General features: G+C 25.4%; 2 protein-coding genes across 6 annotated transcripts in view; one reads left to right on the plus strand and one right to left on the minus strand.

Annotated features, from left to right (window-relative positions):
• The window catches only part of LOC117179173, a 116,062-nt gene extending 105,200 nt beyond the window's left edge, over nucleotides 1-10,862 (plus strand). For all 5 annotated transcript variants that reach the window (XM_033370894.1, XM_033370893.1, XM_033370897.1 and 2 more), the window contains 2 exons: nucleotides 5,665-5,874; nucleotides 9,241-10,862. In XM_033370894.1, coding sequence (XP_033226785.1) covers nucleotides 5,665-5,874; nucleotides 9,241-9,420 — 390 coding nt within the window. In that variant the 3' untranslated portion in view covers nucleotides 9,421-10,862. The remainder of the gene's footprint in view (nucleotides 1-5,664; nucleotides 5,875-9,240) is intronic.
• A 2,122-nt stretch (nucleotides 10,863-12,984) lies between these two features.
• Nucleotides 12,985-13,491, minus strand: part of LOC117178439 (mediator of RNA polymerase II transcription subunit 24-like) — a 36,662-nt gene continuing 36,155 nt past the window's right edge. The window contains 1 exon segment of the mRNA XM_033369865.1: nucleotides 12,985-13,093. Coding sequence (XP_033225756.1) covers nucleotides 12,985-13,093 — 109 coding nt within the window.

Consider the following 13,491-nt stretch of genomic DNA (forward strand, 5'->3'; position numbering starts at 1 on the left):
TTTGAAATTGTAAATAAATTTATAATAATAATATTTATTTATTTCGACTTTATAGTGTTTTAAAATGCTGTAACTAATTTTGATTGTGGCGAACAACCTGGAATTAATATTCATTATAAAATCTGTACAGTACGCCACGATAGGTCAGGCTATTATTTTAAGTTTGCAGTTTTCTTATTGAAGATAATTCCTAAATACTAGTACAGTACAAAAATTGAACATAATCGCATTCCCGAACTTGCAAATTTATGTAATAAAATTATTACATAAACATTTGCACGTTTGTTTTAAAATTAAAATTATAGTGAACTCTATACCAGGTAAGATAATTCTTACATTTGTAATATATCTTGTCTATGTTGTTTATTGTTTTCTGAATGAGAATGTAATATAATGTCATTTTACACATTATTTTTACAGGGTAACCGCAGGTCAGAAAAAATCTGGAAATCAGCCAACAGTCAGGGAATTTTGTTAGTCAGGGAAAGTCTGGGAAAATTCACTTTTAGTACATTTCTTTCTCAAATCACTTTTTAGCCCCTTTTTAAAGATAAAGTCACGTTACCCACTGTTTTAAATGAAAAAAAATCACTTTTTTGTCAATAAATTAACCCATGGGCTGACTACTAATGTATTCTGATCTATACCAATTTCTAATTTTTTTCTGAATTCTTTCGAAATAAGTTAGGGTATTTCAAAAGATTCCAAGAGATTTCAATATCTTTAAGATACTTTAAAGGATTTTTAAAGATTTTAGGGCACAGTGCAATCTTGCTTATTTCAAGACGCGGTGAGTTTGTCAAATATAAAAGTTTATATTTAATTTGTAAACTAAAGTAAAAGACTAAGTCATTCAGTTTGAAGAGAAAAAAATAATATTTTAATTACTGGTCGCTCTTTCTTGTATAGTTCTGAATTTTACAAACATAATATTATTGTCTTCTAAAAAAATCCAAACTGCGCGATTTGATAACATTCTTAGTTTTTTTACCAAATAGTAGAATTTTCTGCTAATAAAGATGAATTTTGAACCAAAAATGAAGCAGTTTAATTTTCAACAAAAATTATAAATTTCCAACTAAATATTTAAAGTACTAATTAAAAAAGGTAAATTTTCTACTAGAAGCAAACGAATTTTCAAAACCGAATTTTTATATTTTCAACAACAAAAATTTAACAAAAAATGGAATAGTGAAATTATTAGATATAAAATTGAATTTTTAACTAAAAAAGAAAACATTTTCAATCAAAAATGGAATAGTTAAATTTTCTGTTAAAAAAATTAGTTACCATTAAAAGCTCATTTTTGAATAGAATAGTCAAATTTGTAGCTTTAGAGGTGAATTGTCAACTGAAATAATGAATTTTCAACCAAAAAAAATTACTTCCCAACAAAGTAATAGTACTTTGACTAAAAAAAGATGAATTTTCAACGAAAAACTGAATAGTTGATATTCCTGACTAAACAGATTTTCACACTAAATAAAATACAGTTGAATTAAAACAGACGAATAATAAATTAAGTACTCAATATTTAACTTTAAAAATTAATTATCGATACAGAATTCCAATAAAAGAAAAATATTTCTACCAAAGTAATGAAATTTTTTTAAAGTATTTTAATAATTAACCCAAGAAAGTAATTTTTAACCAAAATAAATGAATTTGCAAAAAAGACGACTAATCTTCTAAAAAAAAGATCAATTTTCGAGGAAAGAAAAATGATTTTTTTTAATTAGTTAAATTTTCAACCAAAAAATGATTATCGACCAAAAACATTAATTATTGAGCATCAAGATTAATTTTCAAATAAAAGAGACGAATTTTCAAAAAAGCATCTAATTTTTCAAATAGAAAAGATCAGTTTTTAACAACAACAAAATAAAAACAAGCAAAAGACAAAATTTCAACAAAATAGTTAAATTTTCAACTAAAGAGAAGAAACTTCAACCGATAAAATTTTAATCAATAACAGTTCAACTCTACCAAAGAAGAAAAGAAGACGATTTTTCTCTAAAACAGTTTCTTTTTTTATTTGAAAATATGGTTGTTTTTATTGTTCGCTATAAAAATAGAAAGCTTTTCAAAATATATACATCAAAAAGTTCTTTCAATATACAATAATGTTTTGTGAAACTTAGAACTATGCAAGAAAAACTGACCCTTAAATTAATAAAATCGTATGGAACTGTCAAGAGCTTTAAAAAGTTTCAAGGTATTTAAAATATTTTAAAGGATCCGAAATATTTTAGGATATTTTAAAATTTGCCAAAGATTTTTAACATATATGAATAATTTGAAAGGATTCTACATGATTTTAATGATTTTAGGGTGTTTTTGCAACTTCCAATGAATATTAAAGATGTTTCAAAAGTTTCAAAGGATTTCGAAAAATTTCAAAAGATTTGAAATAATATTGAAGGGTATTTTAAAAGAGTCCAAAGAAATTTTGAATAGACTGCAATAATTTGAAGGGATTCCAAAGTATTTTTAAAAGTTCCAAGGAATTTTGAAGAGCTTGAAAATGTTTCAAATGATTTTTAGAGATTTCAAAGGATTTTAAATATTTGTGGGTATTTTTAAAATTTTCAAGGAATATCAAGATCTTTCTTTAATTTAATGGAATTTTGAAATATTTAAAAATATTTAAAAATATTATGAGGAATCTTTTATTGATTTCAATAATTTCAAGAAATTCCAAAGAAATTGAAACATTCTAGGATATTTAGAAAGATTTTAAGAGATTTTGTAAGTTTTCCTAGGATTTCAATTATTTCATGGGATTTGAAAATCTCTAAAGGTATTTCAATACATTTTCAACTTTTTCAGGAAGTATTAAATTTCATAGAATTTCACAGGATTTTATAATATTTTAATGGATTTCAAAGAATTTGTTCACAATAAATGAGGAAACTTAGGGTTTAAAAGATTTTAAGAGATTTTCAAATATTTTTTGCAATTAATTTGAATATATTTGGAATTCAACCTAAATTATTTAAAATTCTTTAAAATTCTCTGAAGGTTTTTTAGTTCACTGGAATTCTTATAAATTAAGATTTTGTTCGATTCATCTTGAATTCTTTAAGAATCACCTAGAATTCGTAGGTATTTCGTAAAATCCTTTTGGACTCCCATGAACTTTTCTAAGCTTATTTCAAAATTACTGAATACAATTAGCTTTTTCATATTTTTAAATTTCTTTCAATTCACTTGATTTTTTTTAATTTACCTTGAATTTGTATGGATTTCAATGAATTGTTCTTAATTCTCCTAAAATTTTTCTAAATTCACTCTACTTTTACTGAAATCAATTGCATTTTTTGTATTTTTTTCGAATTAATTTGAATTTTTCGAATTTGAATTTAATTCTTTTGAAGTTTTATGAATAAATTTTTGAAACATTCTTAATCACTTTTTCGGTTTAACCAAGTCACTTTTTGCAAGTAAGTTAGACTGGGATAGTCCTGAGAATAATGAATTAAAAATGTTACAAGATTATTCATTTTAATTGTATCCATAATACTTAAGGACATCGTCAACATTTTTAACCAATTAGTTGAATTCTAAAACCAAAAATGAATTTTCAAACAATAAGATCAATTTTCTATCAATAAATACGAATTTTCAACTAAAGAGTTGAATTTCCAACTAAAACGATTAATCTGTAACCAAAAAAGTTAATTTTTAACAAAATAGTTCTTTCAGCCAAATAGTTGAATTTTCAATGAAAAGAGATGAACTCCTAACGAAGAATTTCGTAAATATCTGCTAACCATGATCATTTTTGTTACCATTTTCTATCTTTGTAAAAAAATGACAAAAAATGTTTTTCAAACAACAACACAATTTAACCGTATTGTTAAATTTTCAAGCATAAATAATAATATTAATTTTTTAAAAGCTACAAGCTAAATATAAAGACTAATTCTATGCAAAAAAAGTTCAAATTTTAATCTAAAACTAAAATGGTGAATCATCAATTTTTAGCGAATTAGTTCAACTTTTAGGATTAAACTTTTTTTTAATTAATCTTGTTAGATTGAATTCAACTGTTATTTATTTAAAATTAATATATTTTTTGGTTGAAATATCTACTATTACATTTTTCATTGAGAAATCATCTTCTGTGGTATTATTCAAAAGTACTTTTTAACTGAACATTTAACTATTACAGGTGAAGATTCATAATTTTAGTTTCAAATTCGTCTCATTGCTTGAAAGTTTAACTACTTTGTTAAAAACTCTTTTTTCTTTAAATAATTTTTTTTAAACTAAAAACGTAAATATCCATTGTGATAAAATTAATATTTTTAGTGGGAAATTTGTCTTTTTTGTATCAAATTTAACTTTTTGGTTCAAAGTTGAACTGATTTGTTAAAAATCCCTTTTTTGGTGGAAGATTTATAATTTTAGTTAAAAATTCATCACGTTGATTGAAACTTAAGCTATTTTGTTAAAAATTCAGCTTGGTAGAAATTTATTATTCTCTAATTGAAAATTTCACTGTTTTGTGGAAAATTAGTGTTTTTGAATGAAATTCTTTTTTATTTTTATTTAAAGCTGAACCACTTTGTCAAAAATTAACTTTTTTAGTCATTTTTACATTTTTTGTGATAAATGTATATTTTTTAATTGAAAGTTCAAACATTTTTATGAACAATTTAGAAAAATTTTATTTTGAACTACTTTAAAATGAATATTTATCGCAAATTTGTCTTTTTGGTAGAAAAATTCATCTCTTTCGTTAAAAATTAGAACGCTTTAGTGAATATTCGTCTTTTTTGTACAAAATTAATATTTGCTAGTTGAAAATTCAACAAATCTTTTTGATTGAAAGATGAACAATTGTGTTAAAAATTCATTTTTTTTATTCATTTTTTTTCACTGAAAATATAACTTTTCAATTTTTTTTTGAAAATGTATCTTTTTTAGTTAAAAATCTACGTTTTTTGTTTATAATTTAATGATTTTGTTTACAATTTAATGTAAAATTCCTTTTTTGAAAATTCTTCTATTCGCAAAGAAAAATCCACGAATTGGTTAAAAGTTTCGACTTTTGGTTGGAAATTTTATTATTGTGTAGAAAATTAAACTAATTGATTAAAAACTCATATTTTTTGTCAGAGATTCAACTATTTTATTAAAAAATCGTTCTTTTGGATATATAATTCATATTTCATAGTAAAAAGGTTATCTTTTTTGGTTGTAATATAAAAATAAATAAATTTCTAAATTGTTTTATTTAATTTGTAAAACCCAGACTGAAAAAGTTATATGTAGTTAATGCATATTGTGAGAAATTATGTCTAATTTTCTTTTTTTTTATACAAAAAGATGTACAAATCAACCAAAAATTATGAATGATATTTCCGACAGTATAATTTTTCCGTTTGGGAAAATTCGTTGCTAAAAACGTTACAAGATTAAAATTCTGGACTTTGAATATTAATGGTCAGGGAAAATGAGAAATAAGTCAGGGAAAAATTAGGGAATTTTGAAAATAAAGTTTGGCGGTCACCCTGTTTCACTATACGTATATGTATATAGTTCATTCAAATTTTAGGAAGGATTTTAAAACAAATTTGGTTTTAATCGATGAGTTTTTATAACGAAGTGAATCCATTTTTTCAAAATTTAAAGCATCCTTTAAATTATTTTTTGCAGGGTGAACCGGCTGGTATAGTCGCAACAGAATCTCATGTTTTTACTGGTGAACCGGACAACAATGTCACCACCACGACTACAGTTCCTATTGTAGCAACGGAGACGCGGAAGGTTGCTCTGGAAAGCGACGATGGAAATTACAGCGCATCGGGAGAAATTGTCAGTTCACAAACCATCTCCAGTAAAACTCGTACCGTTGAAACGATAACGGTTGGTATTAAATTGTTTTATTAAATTAAATTGAAACTATATTTTTTCATCATAACAATAATCTCAGGCCTCGAACTCACCACACTATTCACACTTTTACTTTTTTCAATTTTGAAAATTTTCTTTGAATTTTGAATGAAAAAAGATGAATTCTCAACAAAAAATATAATAATTGATATTTAAACCAGGAAAAGATTTAAATTTTTTATAAATTAGTTGAATTGAACCAAAAAGGCCGAATTTCCAAAAAAAAATATTGAATCCGTAACCTAAACAGATTAATTGTCAATGAAACAGTTGCATTTTGAACTAAATAGTTTAATTATCAACAAAATTATAAATTTTTAACTAAAAAGATAGCATTTTTTGCCAAAAAGACAAATTTGAAACAAATTAGATCAATTTTGAACCAAATAGTTTCAATAATGGATGTGATGTTAGTCCAAATTTTATTTTTAAAACTTTAATAAAAAAAAACTTATTTTCTATAAAAACAGTTCAATTTTCTATCAAATAACTACATTTTATACCAAGTTTTTGATTTTTTAAGCCGAAAAGACAAATTGCCTATAAAATAGTTGAATATTTAAACCGAGAATATAAATTTTCATCTTTTCATCAAAAAGTAATTCAACTTTCTACCAAGTAGTTGCATTTTTAACAACAAAAAAACTGTTTTTCTACTAAAAAAATACGAATTTTCAACAAAATAAAAAAATGTAACTAAAAAAGATCAAGTTTCAATCTAAAATGGAAAAGTTCAATTCCCAGTCAAAAAATGTTTCAATAAAAAAAAAAAAAACGAATTTTCAACTAAAATGATGAATTTTCCAATCATAAAGACAAATTTTCAACAAACAAAGATGAAATTACAAGACAAAACACGAATTTTCAAAATAAAAACTAGTTAGATTTAACCAATAAAAACGAATTTTTAACAAAATATTTGAATCCTCAACTAAAACAGATTAATTTTCAACCAATCTGTTGAATTTGTAACCAAATAGTTCAAGTATCAACAAATTTATGAATTTGCAACTAAAAAGATTTTTTTTGCCAAAAAGACGAAATTGAAACAAATTAAATAAATTTTTAACTGAATAGTTTGAACAATGGATATGATGTTTGTCCAATTTTTATTTAACTAAGTTTTAGTTTATATTTATTTTGCTTCTAAACATTTTTAACTGAATATTTGAAATTTTAAACTGAAAAAGATCCAATTTTAGCCAAAAATGTAATAGTTAAATTTTCATTTGAGAGAATTAATTTGCAGTAAAAAATAATTTTGTGAAATTTTATACCAAAGTTTTTAATTTTCAAGCCAAAAAGACTAATTTTCTATGAAATAGTGAAATTTTAAAAATGACCGGGTTTCAACAAAAAACACCAACTAAAAAAGAGAAAGTTTCAATCCAAAATGGAAAAGTTAAATTTTAATTTAAAAAATGATTTTTGAACAAAAAAATGAACTTTTAAGTAAAATGATGAATTTTCCAATCAAAAAGAGGAATTTTCAACAAATAAAGATCAACTTACAACCCAAAAGACGAATTATCTGTAAAACAGTTGCATTTGCACCCCAAAAAGGACTTTAATTTAAAATAAAGAACAGTTAGATTTAACCAACAAAAACGAATTGTGAAAAAAATAATAAAATCCTCAACTAAAACAAATTAATTTACAACCAATTGTATTTAAACAAACAAAAAAATAGATTTTCTCCCCGAAAAAAATTTCAACAAAATACATACATTTTCAACTAAAAAGTTAAATTTTCTACCTAAGTGTTGAATTTTCTTCAGAATAATTTGTTTTGTAACAAAAAAGCACATTTGGAACTGAAACAGATTAATTTCAAACAAGACATTTTTAACCAATAAAAAATGAAATGGCTCGTTTTGTGACATCTATAACAAATGGTTATAATTTCACACAGATTAGAAATATTTTAATGATTTCAAATGAATACAAAATATTTCAGAAAGATTTCACAAGTATTTCAAAAATTACATACAAATTTCATAAAAATTTAAAAAGAAAACAAGAATTCCAAAGATTTTAAACGATTTCAAATATTTTCAAGAATTGAAACAAATAAGAAAGATTTCACAAACGAAAATTGAAGAAAGCTTTCACAAATATTTGAAAGATTTTAATGATTTTAACTATTTCAGAAAGGTTTCAAAGCTAAATTACTTTCGCTAGAAATTAAGAATTTATTTATGGTTCAGCTTTTTTTAAAGATTATTTGTCAATAAAAAACGAAATAGCTCATTTTTTTACATAACAAACTATAACAAATGGTTGTTATTTCGCACAGATTAAAAATATTGTAATGACTCCAAATGAATACAAAAGATTTCACAAGTATTTCAAAGATTTCATACAAATTCCATGAAGACTTCAAACGAATAAAAGAATTCCGAAGATTTCAAAATATTTCAAAGATTTTCAAGATTTCAAACAAATGCGAAAGATTTCACAAACAAATATTGAAGAAAGCTTTCACAAATGTTTCAAAGACTGTATAAAAATTTCAAATGATTACAAAACATTTCACCAAAATTTAAAAGCTTGTAATGATTTTGAAGATTTCATTAAGATTTCAAATATAAATTATTTTCGCTAGAAATTATGAATTTATTTATGGTTTTTTTTTTGTTTGCCAATAAGAAAATGAAATCACTCATTTTTTAAATAATAAATTATAACAAACGGTTGTTATTTTACACAGATTGAAACTATTTTAATGATTCCAAATGAATACAAAAGATTTCAGAACGATTTCATAAGTATTTCAAAGATTGCCTGAAAATTTCATAAAGGTTTCAAAAGAATACAAGAATTCAAAATGAATATAAAATATTTCAAAAAGATTTCACAAGTATTTCAAAGATTACATACAAATTTCATAAATATTTCAAAAGAATTCAGAATATTTCAAAACATTTCAAAGATTTTAAGCGATTTCAAATATTTTTAAGATTTCAAAAAAATGCGAAATATTTCACAAACAAAGATTGAAGAAAGCTTTAAAAAACATTTTAAAGACTTTATAAAAATTTCAAATTATGACATAAAATTTCATAAAAATTTCAAAGATTTTAACGATTTTAAAGATTTCAAGGACGAATTATTTTCGCCAGAAATTAAGAATTTATTCATGGTTCTGCTGTTTTTAAAAATATTGTTTGCCAATTAAAAATGAAGTGGCTCGTTTTTTACATCTATAACAAACGGTTATTTCATTACCTAATGTAAAAAAAGGTGATCTGGAAAAACTTGACTCCTTGACCTGGAAAATCTGGGGAAAAAACTTGAATTTCTTCTGTGAAAAATCTAATGATTTATCTATTTTTTCAGTATAAAACGGAACGAGACGGTGTCGTGGAGACGAGAGTGGAGCAGAAAATAACGATACAATCAGACGGCGATCCGATCGATCATGACAAGGCCCTGGCCGAGGCAATTCAACAGGCCACAGCAATGAACCCCGACATGACAGTAGAGAAAATAGAAATCCAGCAACAAACGGCTCAATAATAATCATCCCCAGCCAGTAAAATCAAAGTCGGGCACCCTGTCTATAAAATCCCTGCCCGAAACAAAAATCTATTTATTCCCTAAAAACCTATAAACTTAGGTTGTAAAAATCGTGTCAGACTGAATATTCACTTACTATTGCCAATCCGCTTTTAAAGTAAATTAATCTAACAGAGAAGACGAAACTGCTTTTCTACTAAAGCAATCTCAACAAACACGTGGACCGCGTTTGTTCTCGCTTTCTTATTTAAAAAATATAATGGCATTTCCATGTAATGATAGAAATATAAACATTGCATAATTCTCATAGCTGTAAAAGACAGGGTGAAGGACGAAAGAAAGAAGCAATTCAATTGCTTCACCGAGAAAGAAAAAATTGTGTATAAAATTTTGATTCTTTTCTTTTTCGCCTGATGCGATCATTCTTCGCAACAAGGTGGCTTGTTGCAATATTGCCTGTATAGTACGAATACAAATACAGTAGATATTTTGTCATTTTTAACAGATTTAGTGACGGTATAAATGCTAGAGAGTCAGAGGTGTCTGGATACAAATATTAATATATTATGTACTAGGGATACGAAAACGAGCAGCGGAGATCGAGATTGCTTTCAGGGATTTTAAAAATAGAGAGAATAAACTTTTTGAGAGCTGTGAAAGTGTTCTCGCTTTCGCTGCTCGGTGTACAACAATAAATATGATAAATAATGATAATAGATTAATAAATTATATAAATATAATATCACATACCAAGAGCGACGATGCATTGGTCAGCGTATATGTCTAAATTTAGCAGTAGCGTGTGTAGCTTCTTAAGTCTACATTTCGTACCGAGTTTTGTGACTTTTTTTCTCTTGCGTTTCACGTGATAAGTACAGCTCTTGTATTTATCGCGAACAATTGCACTTTATTTTTCTACTTTTATCGTTACTAATAAGGAATAAATCTACTTGTAACTTTTATACGCCTTTTCATAAACGCGCGACTTTTTTTTTCGAAACCTGTGTCGAGTTTTTTGGGATCGGATGATCCACTTCATCATATTTAAAGTATTTCTATTCCAGGGTGGCCACTTTAACGGGAAACTAGGAAATGATCGGGAATTTTGGTATTTGATCGGGAATGCTTACAGTTTTTGTTAAAAAACGCTTTTAATGGTTTGAACAGTCGAGAAGAGGGAAAATAAAAAATTTGTTCTTTAAAATCTACTCCTTAATCTGTAAAACAAAATTATTAAAATGGCCACGATTTGTTTAAAAATATTAAAAGTCTATTTTTGCACACAAAAAAAAACATTTTTTTCCTCAATTAAAAAAAAAAAATTTCTGGTTGTAATTGAACATAAGAAATCGAAAAATTGGCGAGGGAAACAGTCAGGGAATTTTGAAAATGGAGTTCCGTGGCCACTCTGGAAAAAAGACAGTAAACCTTACTAGAATCTGGAAAGAAAATTTAAATAAGTAATTTAATTTAATAACTTAAATTTAAATATTTCTGAATAAACAAATTCGGATCGGAAATTTTTTCTTCTATCGCAAAATCGACTTCTTTCTACCTTATCTTTTTATTTGTTTAGTGGCTATCAGAATTCTCTTTAAAAGAAACCAGACAGAAGGTATTTTTTTCAATTATTTAAGAAGATATTGTAAAAATTTAGAAAATTTTTATGTAATCTAAAAATTTTAACAATACATAATGTGATAAACATTCTTATAAGTTTGGTTTAAATTGTAATCGTTTTTGATTGAAGTTTAATTTTTTTTGTTTAAAAATTCGACCGTTTAGTTGCAAATTCATCCTTTTAGGTTGAAAATTCAACTATTTGTTTAAAAAATCAACTAATTTATTGACAATCTAATTATTTTGCTGAAAATTCAACTATTTCACTATAGATGTAACTCTTTGGTAAATAACTCATTTTTTCGATAGAAATTTCAACTATTTTATTGAAAATTTTTTCTTTTTTGATAAAAAATTTGAGATTTTGAATTGAAAATGCAAGTATTCTTAAAAGTTCGTCTTTTTGGCTTAAAAATTCAACTGTTTTGTTGTAAACTTATCTTTTGGTATTAAAATTTCACTGTATTGTTGAAAACGTATCTTTTGTGGTTAAAAATTTAACAATTTGAAATACAATTTTTTGATAGAGAATTCAACTATTTTGATGAAAATTTATTCTTTTTGGATAGAAAATTTGGGATTTTGCATTGAAAATTTAACTTTTTTTAAAAATTTGCTTTTTGAACTTAGAAATTCAACTGTGTTGTTGAAAAGTTATCTTTTGGGGTTAAAAAATCAATAATTTGGTTGAAAATTATGTTTTAAGTTGAAAATTCAACTATTTGCTTATAAATGCAACTGTTTGGTTAATAAATAATTTTTGTGTCAGAAAATTCAACTATTCTGTTAAAATTTCGACTTTTTGGATTGAAAATTTAAGTCTTCTACAAAATACGTCTTCGGCTTAAAAATGCAACTGTTTTGTTGAACATTTATCGTGTGCAGTTAAAAATTCACTACAATTTTTTAAAAGTTAATACAGAAAAGTTGAAAAAATTAAGGATATATCATCTTTAGAAAAATAATAATAAAAATTAAATTAATATAGATTTTTAATGAATTTAATAGTAACCCATGATTACTTATTTCATATATTTTAATTAAAAAATTCTTTCAGCAGAAAAAATAATACAATTTTTCCAATATTTAAAAAAATCTTTAAACATGTTTCATACATTAGATTTTACTTACATTTTTATAAACCATTGAAATTTGCACTACTTTTACAATATCTTCTTAAAAAATGGAAACTAAGATTTCATGCTGGCTCTTTTCTTTAGAATATCCGCATAGCTTTTAACCTATAAAAAATAATCATATCTCTTATATCCTAATTATTTTTCCTGTTCAATTTATCAAAAAATGCGCTAAAACGGATTTTAGTTTTAAAAATGGCTGATAAAAGTATTAAGTGAATAAAAAAGTAATTGCATAAACTGATTTTCATAATAAAATATTTTTTGAATGCTCGGGAAATGACTGGGATTTTTTTTCATGATAAAAACGGCCACCCTGCTATTCTAGGAAGTAAACTTGCATTCCAGCCGTGAGGAAATAAATTCTATTTCTACAATGAATTTTCTTTTCTGTCTTCGACAACTTTAATATTTGTTTTCCCATCTATTACAATAGTGAATGTGAATAAATTGCGGATCTTATATTAACAACCCCTGTATTATTAACCTTCGGTTTTTATTTTGTGAAATGCTTAATTTTAGTTTTTGTTTTTTGTTTTTATGTGAAGATACAAGTATCTTTTATTGTATTATGGAATTAGCCACTTCTAATGAGCGTACAAATTTCAGTTTTAGTTTCGTTGTCCAATTGTACTAATATAAGAGCAGCGCGAAGCTAATGTAAGTAAGAGGCAGCAGAATTTTTATCGTTAGCGAGATTTTGTATGGATTTGTAATTTGTATCTTAGAATTCAGTCTCTATAGCTTTTCACCTTTTGTAAGTAAAGTTTATTTTTTAACCGCGCCTCTTGCAATCTTTCGACGGAACTTAGAGCGAATTTATTTCGGAATTCTGAGTCTCGTTTCTATTCTGCAATATTCTCGGCACTTTCACATCCAGAAGAATATCAATTCCTCTCATTTTTCTATCAGTTAGACTGAAACAGTTTGAAAAAATCGTATTTTACATAATTTTATACTTCACTTGTGCTTTTTAATTTTCCATTATTAAAATATTCTTCGAGGGTGATCGTGTCGGGTAAATTCGTCGTTCGAAACTGGGAAATTATTTGTGTATTTGAATTTGGATTTTTGTAACGAGCGACCCTTTATCTTAAATATTGTAGCTTGTTGTATTTCTTGTGCCACCGTGTCGTAGAGATTCGCCGTTTAGTTTGTCGATCACAAGTCAGATTCGGTTTGCGCCGTTATACATTTATTTTCAGCACCTAGATGTCGATTATAATTCGTTTGCCAATACTAACTAGACCTACTTTTAGAATAGCGCATTGGAAGATAATATTATGTAATTAATTTGCTACAAATGAAATCGAAC

This window comes from Belonocnema kinseyi, chromosome 8 (genome assembly GCF_010883055.1).
Source record: "Belonocnema kinseyi isolate 2016_QV_RU_SX_M_011 chromosome 8, B_treatae_v1, whole genome shotgun sequence".
Taxonomy (NCBI): domain Eukaryota; kingdom Metazoa; phylum Arthropoda; class Insecta; order Hymenoptera; family Cynipidae; genus Belonocnema; species Belonocnema kinseyi.